The following is a 19,156-nucleotide window of genomic DNA, read 5'->3' as shown; positions in this document are numbered from 1 at the left end:
GCTCAGAGCAGAGGCCCAGGGCTCAGTCTCCAGCATGGCCACCCCAAAACTAACAAAGGAAAAAAGGGAAGAGACAAATCTTCATAGCAGTAGTTTAGAATTAATTTCACTGTTTGAATACTCTGGATCATCTAAAACAATGTCCAAAGGCCAGTGGGATGAGATCTTTGCTTTGCCTTTTAATTTTCTATTTCAACGTTCTTTTCATTTTGGCTTGACTGATGGAAACTTACTCCATTTTGAGCTTCTTATAATGAATAAAATCAGTGCTCATGTTAGAATCATTTGTAAATTTGAAAAATACTTTGTAGCATTATGATAATTTTTGAAGATGTCATGTTAATACTGTGTTAAATATATCATTGTGAAATGTGTTGTCTTTTCGTATGTTATAGGGGCTCTATGCTGTCGTGGAGTTTTGCCAAAAGGACAGTGTAGATTCCCTGCTGAATGTGACTCAGATTCCAGCCATGGGCATGGAGGCAGTGATTCCGTTCAGATCACGTTTCTTAAATTTAAAGCTGAAGAGTCCATCAAGGCCCGTTTCTGAAATGTCACCTATACAGCCAAGCAATCAGTTGCCTCCTTCAAACAGGAAGCTTTCTGAATTACTTTATTCTGCAGAAAGTGTAAGTTTGTGTTATAGTTCAACTTTTAAAGATGTGTATAGCATTTTCTATATTATGAGAGTTCTGACATACATACTCGAGCTCATTATTGTTTAGTGGGCACAGGCTTCAGTCTTATAAGATGGGAAGAATTATTATGGAGATAGAAAGAAAGTGGTGATAGATGCGTGACACTTTGAAGGACAGACACTTTTCTTGTGCTTCCAGCTTGGTGAGAATCACGGTGGATGTTGGGGCTCACGCTCACAGTTGTCTTGACCATCCGATCGTGGGTTATCGTAGTTTTCTCCTGTCTTTTGGTCCAGATTTCCTCATGTCTGGCCATTTGTGCATTCCCAGAATAAACCTTAGTCAAGCTGCAGTTTTAAAAATACATTAGTGTATTTGTTTCGCTAATTTCTTTTGTGGCTTTTATATCTATTAATTAATGGGATTGAGTTTGAAAGCCCAGACTGCAGAGTATATGGAGTGAGGAGTGTGAGTCCCCTCTGCTCCTGTTCCACAGCCCTTGCGAGCGCTCCTCAGTCGTGACCACGACCCTCCCCTTCCAGCGTTCAGCCTCCTTGCACCATTCCGGGTTTCTCTCTTTCCTCAGCATCATGATGCGCAGTTGCCCATGGTACTCTGTAAACCTGTGGTCTTCTTTCTATTTCTTGGCCGACTCTTAGATTTGTCCTGGTTTCTCTTTCTCGGACTCATACTTTTAGCTAGTCTAAGGACCCTTTGAAAGAATCATGAATACTATTTTCTGTTTGATTTTCTAATTTTTAAATGTTTTGCTTCTAACCTTATATAGTATTTCTTTTACCTTTATTTTTTAGGTGAATGCTTAGTTCAGCTCTTTTCGCTGTTGTTTAAAAATGAAAGAAGTTGAAGCTCTGATTTTTTTCCTGTTTAATACTTAGCTTCACTGCACAGTGTCGTAGCCTGATTATTCTAACAGCGTCTTCTAGTGAGTGCCCGTGGTCGTTTCTAGGCAGCAGTGATCGTGGGTCTTCAGCTTGCCTCGGTCATTTCTGAGTTCCTTGCCCATCAGCACTGGCTCCCTCCGAAGCCTGTCTCTGTGGTTGGTCTGCCCTCTGCCAGGACACCTCATTGCTTTCATTGTTCTAAAACAACACTCCATGCTCATTTCCTACCATAAGCAGTAGTTTTAATTCTTGCCAGCTTTTCCTTGTGGCACTTCTCAGTGCTTTTTAAAGGACATTTAAAAAAAATCCTTTTAAGACTGAAAGGGAAAACACCTATTTTAAAGACAGATGTCCAAAGGCGTCAGATCTAAAATACATTACTCCGCATGACCGCCTTTGTTTGTATCTTGCCACCTTTATTTTGCCCAGCTAGGTAGATGATCAGCTGAGCACACTCCTGAAGGAATTACAGCTGACAGAGGAGAACACCAGGCTCCGGTACCTCATCTGCTCTCTTATTGAAGACATAGCGACTGCCTATTTTCCAGGCTGCACCATCAGACCCTTCGGCTCTTCAGTGAACACTTTTGGGAAGTTGGGATGTGACCTGGACATGTTTATAGATCTCCATGAAACTAGGAAACTCAGAACACACAAGGTAATATGTTTCTGATATAATGTATCACTTAAAGAAATTAGAAAGGCAGTCTCTGAACTTAGTACAATTGTAACTGTTGATTTCTAAGCTTGGTATACATTGTGTTTAAATAATAAGATTTATTTTCTACTTTCAGTGCTTTTTACTCTTGCTTTTAAAATTTTACTACCAGGGATTGAGCCCAGGCCCTCACACTGAGCTGCATCCCCAACCTTTTTAATGTTTTATCCTGAGACGGGGCCTTGCTAAGTTGCCCGGGCTGAGCCTGAACTTGTGGTCCTCCTGCCTCAGCCTCCTAGAGTGCTGGGATCGTAGGTGTGCACCACTATGCCTGGCCTCTATCCTTTTTTTCTTCTTTTGCTTTTTATTCATTTCCTTTCTTCCTTTTATTGGATTACTTCACTGTTTTCTTGCCTTTTTTTCAACCAGTCATGCTCAAAGTACTATTACATAATCAATATAAAATACAAATGTAGAGACATTTTGCATTCCGTTTTACTATTCAAAATTGTGCATTTTACACTTCCAGCACATTTCAGTTCAGCCTGGTCACATTTCAGGTGCTCAGACCCACAAGTGGCCACCATTTCAGATCCCATGCACCACACTGAAGGTCTTTAACCTGGCTAACAGGCGGTGTTGTTTTAACCTTTTAATCCTCTTGAACAGCACACAGAAGATGTCATATATGCGTGCTGAAGTTAATAGACGAGTACAAGAAGAGGTTTTGACTCGAGTCATGGAAAACATGCAAGCCCAGGGCAAAGTGCAGATTGGCCATGATGCTGAACAGGCCTACCTTTCCTTTACGGTTCCCAAGCTTAGGTCATGCCCTGTAGTCGTGAAAGCCATGTTCCTGCACTTCATAGTCATCACAGTGGTTTTGGAAAGAAGAGTCATGCTGTGCGAGGCAAAAGAAGTCCGGACTCCATAATACCTGGTAGCACAGAGTGCAGTGGGACGCGGCTCTGCCATGGAAGAGAAGGAGCTCCCCCTTCTGCATACACTGACCGAGCCAAGGAGCTGAGTTCTGGTGCCACGAGCACCCTTCAGGAGAGCCCAGTTTGGCGGGAAGGTCTGGGCCTTGGGCAGGGAGTGCATGGGAGCTCAGGGTGCAGGGCTGGCAGGAGCTGTGAATATTGCCCCACCCCGGTCTTGGGGCCCAGGGCTTGGGCCTGGCCTGTCAGGCCCCTCCCTTCCTAGAAGCCCTACTCATCTCAGCAGCAGCCCCGCCCTGAGGTGCTCTGTGGCTTTGGAACTTCTCTTTCTCCTTCAGCCCCACCCCCAGCTTCTCTGCTTCCTGTTCCCAGCAGGCCCAGAAGGAGGCGGCAGCGGCCTCTACTCTGCAAGTGATGAGAAAGCCACATCCTAGGCAGCCCTTGCAACCTGTGACAGGGCGCTAGCTGTAGAAATACCCTTGGCCCTGGGCTGCAGCAGATGCTCCCCAGCCCCAGCTGTGTCTGTCTGGCTGAACTGTGTTGTGTCCAAAGCACCAGTGCTCTCAGCACAGCAGCTCTCAAGTGCCCGTCTGGCCTGTGGCCCACTGTCACCGAAGCTATGAAAGGACCGTAGAGGGTTGGGCATTGACAGCAACCCAGGAAGCCTGGCCAAAGCCAAGGCCAAGGCCATGGTTCGCTGTAGAGGGGCAGGCGTGGGATAGCCCACCCAAGGCCAGAAGGGCTCTGCAGAATAGTGGGTGCACAGCCGCGCTCGATGTCATCCCTGCGCACAGTTCCCAGGTCTCCAGTCTCCTGTGTGATTCCATTACTCACATCTGTTTTTGCCTAGTGCCTTTCTCACTTCTGTTACCTCTAAGACTTTATTCTTCTCGTTTATAGTGCCTCGTTTTCGGTAAACCTCACTGTCACCTTTGCTGTGAGTCTTGCCCTTCCTCTGCTTCTGAGTCCACACTTAGTCCTCCACCATCTAGTCTGACTTTCTCCCACATATGCTGTTTGCCATCCTGGGATGACCTCACATCTTTTTCTTGTCCTGTCCTGTTTAATTTCAATGAAAGATGTTTCTTTCTTTTTTTTCTGTTATGGAGATTCAGACTTTGTTGGTTGTTGGTCTTTTTGGGGTTCCTGCTTTCCAGATAAGTTTATGTAGGTTTGCATTTTAAAACACAGTGGACTAGAGGGCCGGGTATTTAGCTCAGTGGTTCCGCCGCCTGCCTCAAAAGTGCAAGGACCAGAGTTCCATCCCCAGTACAAAAAAAACCAAACAAAAAAACAATGGACTAGAGAAATAGAAAAGTCATAAAGAATGTTAGTCCCAAACTAAGCCAGAGTTTTGAAATGTCATTGTCTTTAAGGAAAATTTATTTATTTTTTATTTCTTTTAATATAAAAATGTCCTGGTACCTAGAAATCTGTGTAGATGACAGAAATTAGTAGAGAAGATATGACATTTTTATTTGTGGGGCTTCCATACGTGTGATATCTATATACTTTATTTTTTTCTGATTCTAAAATAATATATATATTGAATTGCAAAGCCATCTCCAGAGCACTACTATGAACAGTTTAATGATTTTATCATGGATTTTTCTTCTTGTATATATAAATATTTTTCTAAACAAAATTAATCATTATGGATTATAACTTAATCTACAAATTATAACTTGATTTTTCCCATCAGTGGCATCTTGGCAGTTTAATCTACTGCAATCAGTTTAATCTATCCTCTTTGGTGGCCTCTGAATGTGCCCTCGAGTGAGTGTGTCATAATTCAGCCAGTCTTCTGTTTGTTAAATAGATTTTATCTTTTTCTATCTCTGTATGGCCAACTATATTAGTTGATAGTCTTTGTTTGTACACAAAAGAAAACAACTCAGATTAGGCAAAACAGAAGAAGCACCCTAAAACTTCAGTCAGGAATGTGGGTGAATATTGGGAAAAAACAGGAAGCAAGAGGTACAAACTGCCAAGAACCCAGGAAGTGTCTGTTGCTCTGTGTTTGTTTGCTTCATTTGTCTCATTTTTCTACCTTTCCCATGCCTGTCTCCTCTCTACTGTTTTCTCCCCCATCTTGAGTATAGATAGCTGTGCCTGCCCCAAAGCTTCTGGGTCACTTATTTCAGCTGCATGGCTGCCAGCTCCCAGTAGAGATCTCTGGTTCAATGTACTGTATATTCCTGCCTCGCTTAGATCAGCTGTCCATGCCTGGGTCACTCAGCAGGGAGGAATGGACCTAGATTTCCAGGAAACGCTTTGGAGTTGGAGGCTTAACTGCTCCTCCAAAGGGGTGAGTTCTAGGGGAGGGAGTGGCTGAGGGTAGGGAAGCTTACAAAGCCGAGGGGAGCTGGCAGAATCTGCCTCCCACATGAAGAGTGCTACAGTGAATGAGCATCTTTGTAAATTAGCTCCTTTATGCAAATATCCATTTGAAATAGTTTCCCAGCACTTAATAAAGTTGACATTTAAAGTCTCAGTATATAAGTTCTACAAGAAGTGTATCCTAGTTTACAGTCCACTAACAGTATATGCATTTCCCTTACACATTATTGCTGATGAGAGTCTGCTTGTCTTGGTCAGACTTGTTAGTAAAACGTCACACTTGGGCATGATTGTACAGAGTTGTAATTCCAGCTATTCAAGAGGCACAGGCAGGAGGATCGCACATTCAAGTCCCATCTGGGCAACTTAGTGAGAACCTGTCTCAAAGTAAAAAAAATTTAAAAAGGGACAGGGATGTAACTTAGTGCAAAAGTTCTGGATTCAGTCCCTGGTACAGGGGGGAAAATTGCGTTGATGTTTTAATTTCTTCGTTAGATTCCAGAAAAGATGAGCATCTTTTACTGAATTTGACGGCTGTTTATATTTCTAGTGTAGTTTCTTTTTCAGGTTATTTATTTGTTTGGCCCAGTTTAAGGATTTGGTGAGGCCCCCCTTTCATTTGTATATTCAGCCCTTTGATGAATGTGTTAATGTTTTGCTCTTTCTAATCGAGTAGAAAGTGGACAGTTTCCATGTGACCATAACACTTTTTGGGTCTTCCGTAGTTTCGTGTCAAGCTTTGCGCACCCTTCCCTATTTTTATATTACAGAAACATTCACCTGTTGTCTTCTGATATTTTACCAATGCACTTTTTACATTTCTCTTTGGTCTGTGATGAATTTACTTCAATTTTAGGACAAACTAGGCATCAAGTTTTTTTAATAGCCATTGGACTCATTTGTTGAACTGGAATATTTCCCTAGTAATTTGCAATATTTTAAATTTCTGTAAATGATGAAATCTATGTGTTCTGTGTGTGTCACCCTAGCTCTTGTGCCTGCCCTCTCCTGTTGCTGTAATGTTGCCAAAATGCGTCTGCTGGGTTAATAGAGTAAGGGGTGTGAGCTGTAGCATTTAGGATGCATACGCTACTGTGGGATGTGAGTTAATTATAAAAAGTCAGGAATTTTAACATAGCCCTGTATATTCTAGAGAAACCAAATTAACCCGGAATCTTTTAACGTGTTCCTACCAGCCTGAACCACGCTGGTACGTGCATGACTGTCCTGTCGGGTCATGCATGTACCACCACCAGCAGAGATAGGAATTGCAGTCTGCTTTTGAGTGAGATTGTATGAAGAATATTTATTTTGTGGTTTCTGTGTTTGTTTTATAAGAAATGCAGTGCGTCCTTTCAGAGAAGTTTATTAAGAATTCCTTTTTTAAAAAAACGCTTCTATTAACAAATATTTTTATTATTCAGAGAATAGGAAATTTTTTGATGGAATTTCAAGTGAAAAATGTTCCTTCAGAAAGAATTGCAACTCAGAAGATCCTGACTGTGATAGGAGAGTCCCTTGACCACTTTGGACCTGGCTGTGTGGGTATCCAGAAAATTCTCAATGCCCGGTGTCCACTCGTGAGGTTCTCCCACCAGGCCTCTGGATTTCAGTGTGACTTGACCACTAACAATAGGTATGGACACTTAAGTTTATCATCTTAAATGAGAGTATTTTAAGGTATCAGCTTGGTTTTCCTCATCCAGATACAATGTCTTTGGATTTTTAGAAATGCCTCAATAATAATTTTTTTTAACATGTGAATACTTAGATTGAAAAGTAGGAAATTCTATTTCTTTCATTACACTTACTGATAATTTGGTGTTCCTGACAAAGTATTGTGTTAAGTGTTAAACACACCTAACAGTGAAGTATGTTCTTATGTACATAGCCTGAGAGTGTGGAAATTACCTGTTTATAGTGTAAGTCTTCTGAGTATTTTTAGAGAATAAAGTAGCAACTTGAATTTGACCTCTGAACTACCTTCAGGTATAGTCAGCTTTGTGTACTAAATGATGTGGTATTTGCTTAGGTCAGAAAGTGGTCTAAACAGCTTAAGACTGGACAGTTTTTTCTTCAGGATATTTACATGGCATTACTCTAGCAGCTTGTTTGCTTAAAATAAGTGGAGGAGGAATGACAATTTATTTTTATACTCTGAATACCTTTTGTAGATTCACAATAGATTCATTTCTCAATTGAGGAGTTTATTTCTCAACTCTGGTATTCATTCACACCTGAGTTTGAGTTCACAATATTATTGTCTGTTAGATAAATAGTCATGACTAAATATAGATTCAGAAATTAAAGTAGGGCAGTTTCGATTAAACCCAAGTGTTTGTCGACAAGCTAATGCTAACTTAGTTCTGAATTTTTCAGTAGCCCATGGAGAGTAGTCTTTGTGATTTCTTGCCAATTTTAATATAGAATAGCATATAATGTACTTTCTGTCATTACATTTTCTGTATAGTATATAAAGTAGTACAGTATAATGTTATTTTTGTAATAATGTTATTTTATCTTCCTGAGACAGGTTTTTAAGAATTTGTTTTAACATACTGTCTTCAGATTTTTATGAGATTGCGATGTTTGTATCATACATTACACTGTGATATTTTTCAGCTTAATTTAGTTTCATTTACATGTATAACACAATCGTCATGAAGTCCTCATTTCCTATTTTTTCTGTTCTCTTTAAACTAGGATGTAAATGCCATAGTAGTACTTCCATGACATTTAAGTAGACCATTATAGGGCTGGGGATGTAGCTCAGCGGCGCAGCACCTGCCCAGCAAGCTCCAGGCTCTGGGTTTGATTCTCGGTACAAAAAAAGAAAAGTGGAAAAAGACCCAAAAAAAAGTAGGCTATTGTAAATTTAAATGACTTAAATAATTTTTATGCCCTCTGTTGGTTCTTGCAGAAATTACAAGACACATTTTGATCTGTAAGAACTTAATTTAAAAATATTTCTGATTAATCTTTGAATTTGTGTTTTGACTAGGAAACTTGGTTGTTTCCGAAGTTTAATTAGTTACTGTAATAACTAACTAACTAAAGATGGGGCCTTGCTGCATTGCCCAGGCTGGTCCACCAGGGCCGCTGGGACTATGGCATGTGCCACCATGCCCCAGCTCTGAAGTTTCTTTTCCTAATGGGCACTTATCTTCAGACACTTTGTATTTTTATAAATATTAGGCTTATGTAATTTTGGCTGTTTCACAAACTACAAGAATTGTAAGACCAAATGCTTTTACTGATAAAATAAATAGAATTTTTTTCTCTTGTTTAAGCTACCTTGTTTCCTAAAAGAAAAGGTGTGAAACTTCGGAGCAGAGACATTTATCCATGCCTCTGTGTCTGGTGATCTCAAATGAATGCTTTATTGGACCCTTGGATCATAGCTTGGAGTTTGAAAATTCTTTTTTGTGTTTTCTTTTCAAGGGTTGCCTTAAAAAGCTCTGAGCTCCTTTACATCTATGGTTCCATGGACTCAAGAGTAAGAGCCTTGGTGTTCAGCATCCGCTGCTGGGCTCGAGCACATTCTTTAACGAGTAATATTCCTGGTTCTTGGATCACGAATTTCTCCCTTACAATGATGGTCATCTTTTTTCTTCAGAGAAGGTCACCACCCATCCTTCCAACTCTAGATACCCTAAAAGCCTTGGCAGGTAAGACTAACAGCAGTCTTCTCTGTATTCCCTTTTGGCATGATGTGTTCCCAAAGCCATCTATATTTATTAGTCATGTAATCTGTTGTCTTGATTTTTAAATCTAAAGAGAAATTAAATCATTTCAAGTATGAATCTAAAATTTCAGTTCAGTGGGTTTTTTTGGTACCAGGGATTGAACTCGGGTCCTTGTGCTTGCGAGGCAGGCGGTGGAACCACTGAGCTAAATCCCTGGCCCTCAGTTCAGTGCTTTTTATTTTTTCTAATGTCCACCAGGGATTGTGAGAGCAGGTGATTTATAAAACTGAGCCATCAGAATTCTTTGAAAATCCCATTAGCTTTAGCAGGCATTGCCAAATAGTATTCGAAGTGTGAGCTCCTGTGAATACTGTACACAAGCTCCAGTTTGTCTCTTCACCGACTCCTGATGCAGTTGTCTTTTATGTGAGCTTTGCTCAGTGCTTGCATAATGTCATCATTACTTTGCTTTTAATTTTCTTTTTCTAGTGCCTCATGAAATTCAGCACCTTTCCATATATCTGTTAGCCATTTGAGTATTTCCTGTGAAGTGTCTGTAAGTCTTTTCCCAATTTTTCCTTCAGGGTATTTTTTTCTTATTTGTTTGAATGCGTCCTTTGCCTGTATATATGTATTTCTTTGAGTATATGTCTCAGGTATATGCATACTGTGTTTGACTTCCCTCTCTTAATAGTGTTAACAGTCTTAACAGTGGTGAAGAGAACTTTTTTTTAAGTTTCACTTGAATCAGTTTTAGGCACCTACAGTTAAATAGTAAAATAGTCCGCAGGCTTTGTAACCGTAATTCACTGTCTGACCTGTGTATTGTATCCCCTTTGCCTCTCCCCAGGGGCAGTTAACTACTTCTTAATTCTTTTAGCTGATTTGTATATTTTGATACTCTATTTTTAAAATTACTGGAATTACTGTTTCTTAATTTTTTGGGTATAGACATCTAGACGTCCCTTTATGGGAGAGGAGAGCTAACTCTTTTCCTGCACCAACCTCTCGTGTTTTCAGTGAAGCTCTAACGTAGTCATGGTGTGCTCTCTTTGTGTCATTGTGAGTGTGTAAAAGCTGTTCTCACATGACCCATGGAGTAAGCCAAAATTAATTTTCTTTTCTGCCAAGCTTTTTAATTTTTTGGAGCTAATGTTTTTCAGTATTACTTGGGTTGTGGTTTTTTTCCATTTGTTTGCCTTGTTGTTTATATACAAACGTTAATTGAATTGCGGAGTGGCTGCCAGCTGTGGGAAGACTGGTGGCAGAGGCTTTCCTCAGACGTGGGAGAAGCTAAGCCTGTATCCCCCAGCACCAGCACCCTTCCGATGCTAAACTGCCTGTGTTAGTTAGGAGAGCAGAGCCCAATGCGACTTCTGCCCTACCGTGATGGCTCACCTGTGGCAGCCTACAAGTTTAGGCCTGTTCAGCATCGTAACCGATGCTGAGTATGGCTGTTCATATAGTTTGTAGCTATTCAGGGTTAGCTCCCAGTAAACTTCCTGTAGAAGTAGGCCATTATAAGGGAACTTTTATAAGAGACAAAGATACGAAGTCTTCATCTGACCTTGGTGTCTGTCTGACCTTCATTGATATGCCTGACACCTTCCGGTTTATTAGGAATGCCTGTGTCTGGCATAATGTTGCTTTTTGCTCCTTGGACCAGAAAAATTAACCTAAATGATTATAGAACTAATAGATGAGATGATACTGTTTCCTCTCGTAATCTGTTAACACAGTTATTCTCAGTAGGGATCTCTGTGACAAACTATGAATGACTGTGGTACGATACTGTTTCCTAAAAAATGTGGGTTAGTGTATCAGTCTGGATGTCTGAGAATGGTATTCCGTGACTTTTATTCATGATTCACTGAATCAAGTTGAAAAACTGATCGCTATACCAATCCACAGGGATCTAAAGATTCCAAAGAAAGCATGGGAGTTAGATTTAATAAATGCATAGCCTTCATTTTTGTGTAGTTTTTAAGTTCACTTACGGTGATGGAAGGTTTCTATTACGAGTTAATTTAGGTGCTTCATGTCTGTTTCCCTCACAACTGTGAGTTTGTATTTCCTTATAAATTTTTTGACAGTGCTTCCTATTGAGGAGTCAGTGTCAGCAGGTTAACCAGCGGTGAAGGGGTGCAGGCTGAGGGTCCCCTTCCCAAGGCAGACTGCCCAACGGGACTTGCTGTGGCAGTGAGCATGTGCTATACCTGTGCTGCCCAGGCCTGTGGGCAGGCGCCACCTGGAGCTGGTGGGCACTTGAGTATGATTAGTGTGACTGAGGAACTGAAACTTGAAGTCACAGGTGGCCAGTGACTGTTGTGTTGGACTGTGTAGATGCTGTTGAAGTAATAATTACAGTAGAAAAGAGAAGAGTGGGAAGACCTGGGAACCAAGTTGTTTCTTAGGCTTGCATGCCTCAGGGGTTTTGAAAAGCAAAAGTGATCCTGTCTTAACTCAGAAGATAATTCTTTTTCCCTTCAGTTTCAATACTTTATGTTGAAAATTCATTTAGTAAGAAAGCAACACTCATAATGACAGCCTCAGTTTTTTGTCAGTGTATTCCTAGAACTATTTTAGAGTGCATCTCATTTTTCTGTTAGTAATGCTTTAATGGGAGGTACATGCCTGAAAACAGACACAACTGCCAGGAGACCAGCAACGTACATGGCTAGGGCTGTGTCACAGCAAATGTCAGCTGACACCCACTTTCGATATGAAACACATCCCCAGATCCCATGAAAGCAATCTAAGATATTGCTGGGAATATAGTGATTAAAAAAAAGCAGGCTGTCTCTATGAGTGTTACTTTTTACTAAAGGGGTTTTTAGGAAAATATTGAAATTGAAGGCAAAAAACATTATCTTCAGTTTAAGACAGGATCATTTTTGTTCCTCAAAACAGTTCTTCAGTATACTGTAAGTCATATAGTAGAGCATATAAAATGTCCTGTTAAAATTATGTTCAAATCTAGAATAATTTTTGAGAAATCATGTCAGTAACATTGGTCTTAATGAAAAGTAACAAAAATCACAAAGGAGAGGGACAGAAGTTTGAAAGAACTTGTGATCTTGTAGGCACTCAGAATCGAGTATCGGCGGTCATTCAGATTATTGACTGTGTGCCTGCTGTATGCCAGGTAGCTCTGCTGTGGGCCAGACGGGAGGAGGAGGGCAGAGACCTTTCAGTCCCAGACGAGGGGAGTCGGCAGCACGTGCAGAATCCAGCGCAGAGGGGCGGCGGGACAGGACGGGCATGTGGCCTGGAGCTGCACAGGGCTTTCCCGTGGGAGGAGCCCTTGCTGGATCTTTGGAGTGGGAGTTTTTCCACTCAGCAGCATGTTAGGTATTGTACAGTAGAAGAGGCGTTAGAGTGGGTGCAGGATTTCATAGTGCTGTATGTCAATAATTAGGAAAATGATGACCTCTGAATATATAAATAGTATTTAAAAGTTGATTGCATAACTGTAATGCGTTGTTACTGAGTTGATTTTACTGAATTAGCTGGATTTCAATTATTCTAAAGTGCTACATTTTAGAAATTGCCTGAGGTTTTTAAATACTGTTAGAACATTCAGTTTGTGTCATATTCGGGGCATTGAATAAAAGCACAAAAAGGTGGTAAGAATGGAAATAAAGCCTAAATACTGATTAGAAACTCCTTACTTCTCATTGGTTAATACAAAGCTGATTTGCTGCAGAATCATTGGGTTGTTAAAGAACATAATTCTGGTATGGTAAGGAAAATGTAATGTGAATTTTACTCTAGTATGGTTAGTCTCAAATCTTTTTAAAATTGAGTTGTAGATTTATTTTAACTACATATAACAGTTATAGGACATATTCAGAGATAATGGATTATTTAAATCACAGATTTCTTTTTTGAAGTAGGAAATATAATGTGAAATATTGTTCATTTCTATTTAAGATACAGAAGATAAATGCATAATAGAAGGCAATAATTGTACATTTACTCGTGATTTGAATAAAATTAAACCTTCAGAAAACACAGAAACATTAGGTAGGTGTTTCTCTTTTTCTTTCATTTCCTTTCAGAGTCAAATAAACTTTTCTCTTATATTCCTTATTTTATTTTCTTGCAGAATTACTATTGAAGGAATTTTTTGAATATTTTGGCAATTTTGCTTTCAACAAGAATTCCATAAATATCCGACAGGTAAATGTCTTGGTATGTGGTTAGAAGGTATTTTGTCTTCTTCCGAACTGATATTTCTAATCCGTTAGTTTTCAGAGGCCTCTAATGAGCTTTATTTCACTGCCACTCCACAGTACTGTATGGTAATAAGGCAGTTGGTGCACAGAGGAGTGCCTCACCTGGCTGAGTTAGAGTCACCGAGTTAGAGTAGAAGGAAGCTCTGTTAGCATCTGCTGTGTCCCAGTGCCACGCACTCAGGGTGTCACTCGGTGCTCACTAACGCTGTGTTCTCTCAGGTGTACAGTAATATCCTGGGAAGCTTTCTGGAGAGCGTAACTTGACAGTTGTTTCTAAGCTGGATTTGTGTTGGAATGGAATAAGTGTGGTAGAGTCCTAAGGTTCGATTTAAGGTTAGAGCTTGATTGCTGTAAAGCTGTAGAGCATGTGCGGCTGTGGTTTGGTTCTGCTCAGTACGTTTGTTCAGATGCAAGGTGAGGCTCAGTCCGGGCCGCACGCTGGGCAGAACACGCCTGCACCAGGGGTGCTTGTGATGGCTCTCTGCTCCATTCTGCTCTGTGCTGCTCAGCCTTTGGGTCTTGCTTACGAACCTTGTGAGGCTGGTTTCATAAGACAGAGGCCCAGATACTCTTTTTGGTGCATTTTCGGTTCTCCTTCCTGCTGTTGGAGGTTAAGGTGTGGGATGGGAGAGGAAAGAATGTAATCTCAAGGGGAAAGGTCTCCAAGCATACAGAGATCTTTGTTCCTTTTTGGGGGGATGAGGATTAAACCCGGGGTCTTCACACTGAGCTCCTTACCCAGACCTTTTTTAAAGTTTTCATTTTGAGACAGGATCTCTTAAGTTGCCCAGGCTGGGCTCAGACTTGGCGATCCTCCTACCTCAGCCTCCCAGAGTGCCGGGATTACAGGTCTGTGCCATGACACCCGGCTTTGGGTTCTCGGAGTTCCGAGGTGATAGGGAGGCAGGAGGCCTGCTGAGCAGTGGGGGTGGAAGTTGGAGAAGAAGCCAGTGTGCCCAGAGTGCTTCTCAAATATCCAGGTGACATTTCCATGTCATTTGAAGGGGGGCGAGGTGCATGAGTTTCCTGCCGTTCCTCTGACTCCCAGCTTTTGCTTCTGTGAGGTGTTGATGATGATTTTGTGGAAGTGCCTTTCTGTTGGAGACTTTAGGGTTTTAATCCTCGTGTTCTTCTTTTCTCATTTCTTCTTGGGGAATGGTAATTGTTACGTATATTTAAGAATTCTAATTTGGTGTGTTTCTGTTCCCACTGTTATAGATATGCTTTTATCAGCTCTCAAAAACAAATGCTTCTTTATCTTATTTTCTGCCATTTATCTTTTTCCCCTTTTCGGCTCTAGCTTGTTAGGTAAAAGTTAATGTTATTTAAAAACTGTTGTCATTGTTGACTCAGCCCAGGTATCTGCCCTCTTACCTGTGACATCGTCATCCATAGATCATAAAACTGTGAAGTTTTCCCCAAAGAACAATCATAAAAGTCCACTGGGACAAAGACAGAAGTACACACAGACACACTCACTGACATGCTTACGCAGCCAGCTCCCCCGGGGAGAGATTCTTTACTCTGTGAAGTTAGTGCTGCTACTTTACATGTGTTTGACATTTAAGCCCTTCCTGTATTTATAGATTCTTTTCTCTTCTGTGTCATAACCTGTAGGGACGGGAACAAAACAAACCTGATTCTTCTCCTCTGCACATTGAGAATCCTTTTGAAACTTCTCTCAACATAAGCAAAAATGTAAATCAAAGCCAGCTACAAAGATTTGTGGAGTTGGCCAGAGAAAGCGCCTGGGTTTTACACCAGGAAGATGCATATCTCCCTTCCTCATCCAGCAAGCCGCCCTGGGGGCTGGCTGCCCTCCTGCTGCCCTCAGTAATGCAGAGTACAAAAAAACAGAAGAAGCGTTGTGGGAGTGAAAGAATTAAAAGCCTGTTAGAGTCCATGAAAAGCGGCAGTCCAGAAAGTTCTGCAAACACCAGTAGGAACTGAACAGTTGGTACTCAGACATAATGGTTGCTGTTTTGTGTTCAGAACTGGTTTTGTCCTGTGACCCGGCCTGTGGAGGGCCTAGAACTGGTGTCCCCAAGTTCTGCAGACCTCCCGTATCATCTGATGTCACTTTGTGCGAATTTTTCATTGGCCCTAACCCTGACCTGAAGTTCTGGAACATTTTCAGTCTGACCAGTCTGACACATGGGTGGCATTTTATTAAACAGAAGTCACAGGAATGGAGGAATGTAGATTGAAATGTCCTTTAAATGAGCTACACAAAGTGAGTGGTAAAAGTCAATTTTAGAATCAAACCATTGTTGATATCCACATCATTCCCAGGTTGGGAAACATTTAAAAGGACTTCTAGTTACGTACATATGAAGATAAATACAATAAAACTTCAAAATTTGGTAGTACTCTTATAGTATGTGTTTTTCTGTTTTTCAAGCAGTTTTCTTTTTTTTTAAGCAAAGTTTTCTTAATCACATATAAATTAAAACAGGTTGGTACTGATACCCAAAAATATTTTAAAAATATATAAATGCAGATACTTTAATACTACATTCTAAGTGTTCTAAATTAAATATGTAAAAATACTGATACATTGTTTCTAAAATACCAGTTTTCCTATTTTTGAGAAATCATGTTTCTACTAAAGTGTAATACACTGTTCCCAATATCCCTTCACTTCTTTTTTTTTTTTGATACCGGGGATCAAACTCAGGACCTTGCGCTTGCGCAGCAGGCGGCGGCACCACTGAGCTAAATCCCCTAAACCCCTTCACTTCTTTTGAGAATTCTCTTCCTACTGTAGGAACTGGCAGGGAGGAAGGAAGGAAAGGTGAGGAGAGGAGAGAGAAAGCTGTAACTTTCAGTTTAAGAAGCAAATAATATCATTCCAGGCCCCAAATGCTTTGCTTTACAGCCCTGATAATAGTGCCCACTTCACTAGATAACTGTGAATGCGAGGTGCACAAGGTTAGGTAGGCCCCATGTTAAATGTGCCTTAACCTGAAATGCTTAGAAACAGTGTACCAGACATTTCTGGCTTCTTCCAATATATGCTTGTACCTGGTAAATTATCTTGAGGATAGGACCCAAGTCTAAACATAAAGTTAACTGATGGTTTGCAAGTGCCTTATACATACCCTAGTAATTTTTTACAATGTATATAATAACATGGTTTATGAAACAAAGTTTTGGTGCAGAATTTTCCACTTATGGGACCGTGCTGGCATTTGAATTGGGATAGCCAACCCTATTTCTCTTTAGTTTTGACTTTCAAGTATTTGTTGTATGTAATTATTTTTCTCACTACCCAAAATTCAGATTTAAAGTTTGTAGTGGTTTTAAGAAATTTTGCACTTAAATGTTAAGTCAGAAATTATAGTGAACCCTGCTTGAGTGTTTTGAGGCCCTCAGCAATAGACCTGCTACGAAGCAAGTGAGTTCTGTCTCCACATGGCTGTGCTGTTGGGTCTTGCAACTGAATCCAAACAAGTATCAGTGTTCTCTAATACAGGCAGTATCCTGAAACTGAAATGCGTTCTTCATTTGTTCTTTAATTAAGTTTATTTTAGGGGGCTAGAAATCAGTACTGATTTAAAACGTTTATAGTTAAGTGTTTCTCAGTGATGATTTTTCTTTCTATTTGTAGATGTTTGATCAGACATTTTCTTTTCTAGCTTGGCGTTAAATCTAGACGGATTACTTAAATAAAATATGTGTATGTATCAGCATTTTCTTTTTTATAATTTATAGGAAAAGCCTGACACTATAGGTCTGTTTTACTTTTCAGAACGAAATTCAATTATGTGATGAACTTTAATCTTGAAACATTTTTAATATACCCTTTTAAATTCTATTTAACAATATAGACTTCAGACAAATATGTTTTCCTATAATTTCAGTGTATCACATCCCAAATTTTTAGTGCAATTTTTGTATCACAAGGATAAATCTGCATATATTTGCCATTACTATTAATTAAAACTAATTACAATAAAAATTTTCAAGGTTTTTCTTCTCTAGCTATATCTAGGCTTTAACAGTAGCTGTCGCCTATAATGAGTTTTATTTAGTATGTGAAAATTTGATACAAGATTACCTAGGTCAAGTTGATTTCAGCCATGTATCATTTTAGGTTTTTTTTTTTTTTTTTATACTGGAGATCGAACTCAGGTCCTTGTGCTTGTGAGGCAGGCAGCGGAACCACTGAGCTAAATCCCTGGCCTGTCATTTCAGATTTTATAGCCCACGAGTATAATTCCTGAGGTTATTACCCATCTTTAGGAAATAAGAAAACTGGCCAGGAAAATCTTAGGAAATGAGAAGTAAGTAGCTATAGACATTCTAAAAAAATAATGTGTATTCTATCTCATTCACAAAACTTTAGTAATTATAGTGCAGAAGGCAAAATAAGGACAGTTGAAAGAAGGCATTTTTCCTAATGTCATTCAGTATTTACCCCTTCTTTCTTTTGTTCTTCACTTTTAAGAGAGCAGGATTGGATTTTTCATGTTGCTAGAGTTTCCTTGACCTCAAAATTAGAGCCACATTTGATTCCTTACAGTCTGCTGGTACCATTGTAGGGAAAGTCTGCAGTTGCACATACAAATAAGCGAACAGTGACTGCAGTAAAGCAATCAAAAGGAGCAAGCAGCTTGTCCATATAGCAGCTCTCAGCTTTCTAGAGTTTGGCAGTCATTGGTAGGCAGCTGCTGTGGTGGGTCAGTCTGTCCCTCAGCAAATGTTACAGGAGTGGAACCTTCAAAATGCTCCAGAAGGGAAGAAAACATGGCTGGCTGGAATGATCAGATAGGGTGAGTAGATCCTGAAGGGATGTGGGTAAGTGGAGAAATTGAGGATTATCATTCTGGGAAGAGGGAACAAGTCCTTAGGAGTCAGGGTGAAGCATCTGCACCATGATGAAGAGTGAGTTTGAGTGTGATCATGAAAGATGCAGGTTAAGGAGGTTGAGTGTGTCTTCAGCAGCAAACCATTGGTATTTTGTGTGTGTACCCACACACACACACAGCAGTAATAAAAATCAGTGTTTCTAGGAAATTAATCTGTTGATAACAGGTAGATTTAGATCAGTCTTTTTTTTCTTTTAATAGCAAAGTCAAGTACCATAGGCCCCATCATTAATTTAAATACAATCTGACTATTAATTTCCATAAAGGTCCAGAAGCTGACTCTTATACCCTAGAAGAGCCTTTCTTAGTATTTAGTAAGGAACTAAAGCTTAGGAAGTTTAAAGCTATCAACCGAAAGTAATAGGTCGTAACATAATTTTATGTAAAGCCTTATTAATAAATTCTTTGCAACATATACTTGGAAAGTAATGAAAACATGACACAAAATTGCTTTCACCTTGGTATGATGTTGGGAAATTTATTTTAAGTACTTCAAAAGTTTATTTTGGTTTCCATGCTGAATTCAATTACTTTTGGATACAGATTCCAAAGAATATAAACATTACAATATCCCTTTGGAATTTCTGTGGAGCAACTCCCAGAAAATGTCTGCTGTAGATAGAATCTTTAATCTGTAGTATCTGTGACTCAGGATATACAAAATCACAGATTATTAAAAAATACACTTCATATTTTAACTCTGATTGTTCCTGTTTTATATCTTGTGTGTGTGTATCCACCCACTTGAAGATTAAAGACATTATTCATTTTTTACTCGGATAAATAGATTTAAACTTTTTTCCCCTACAGGCAAAGTTTTTTAAGCTTCAGAATGTGCTGAGGCCTGTTTTAAAGAGAGTATCAGATAACAGCTTGACACTGGAA

General features: G+C 39.9%; 1 protein-coding gene across 4 annotated transcripts in view; it reads left to right on the top strand.

Moving 5' to 3' along the window:
- The window catches only part of Mtpap (mitochondrial poly(A) polymerase), a 76,520-nt gene that overhangs the window by 6,074 nt on the left and 51,290 nt on the right, over window positions 1-19,156 (top strand). The window contains exons 3-9 of one of the 4 annotated variants that reach the window (XM_004861787.3): window positions 396-629; window positions 1,974-2,198; window positions 6,901-7,112; window positions 8,918-9,144; window positions 13,096-13,188; window positions 13,271-13,344; window positions 15,018-15,769. In XM_004861787.3, coding sequence (XP_004861844.1) covers window positions 396-629; window positions 1,974-2,198; window positions 6,901-7,112; window positions 8,918-9,144; window positions 13,096-13,188; window positions 13,271-13,344; window positions 15,018-15,350 — 1,398 coding nt within the window. In that variant the 3' untranslated portion in view covers window positions 15,351-15,769. Of the gene's footprint in view, window positions 1-395; window positions 630-1,973; window positions 2,199-6,900; window positions 7,113-8,917; window positions 9,145-9,651; window positions 13,073-13,095; window positions 13,189-13,270; window positions 13,357-15,017; window positions 15,770-19,156 lie in introns of those variants that run through there. The other 3 variants (XM_004861786.3, XM_087207046.1, XM_021242002.2) reach the window with 3 other exon arrangements.

The sequence above is a fragment of the Heterocephalus glaber genome, unplaced genomic scaffold, assembly GCF_053883595.1.
Source record: "Heterocephalus glaber isolate CG9 unplaced genomic scaffold, H.glaber_assembly_v1.0 deba00000738, whole genome shotgun sequence".
Classification (NCBI taxonomy): Eukaryota; Metazoa; Chordata; class Mammalia; order Rodentia; family Bathyergidae; genus Heterocephalus; species Heterocephalus glaber.
This window is presented reverse-complemented; position numbering and strand designations above follow the sequence as displayed.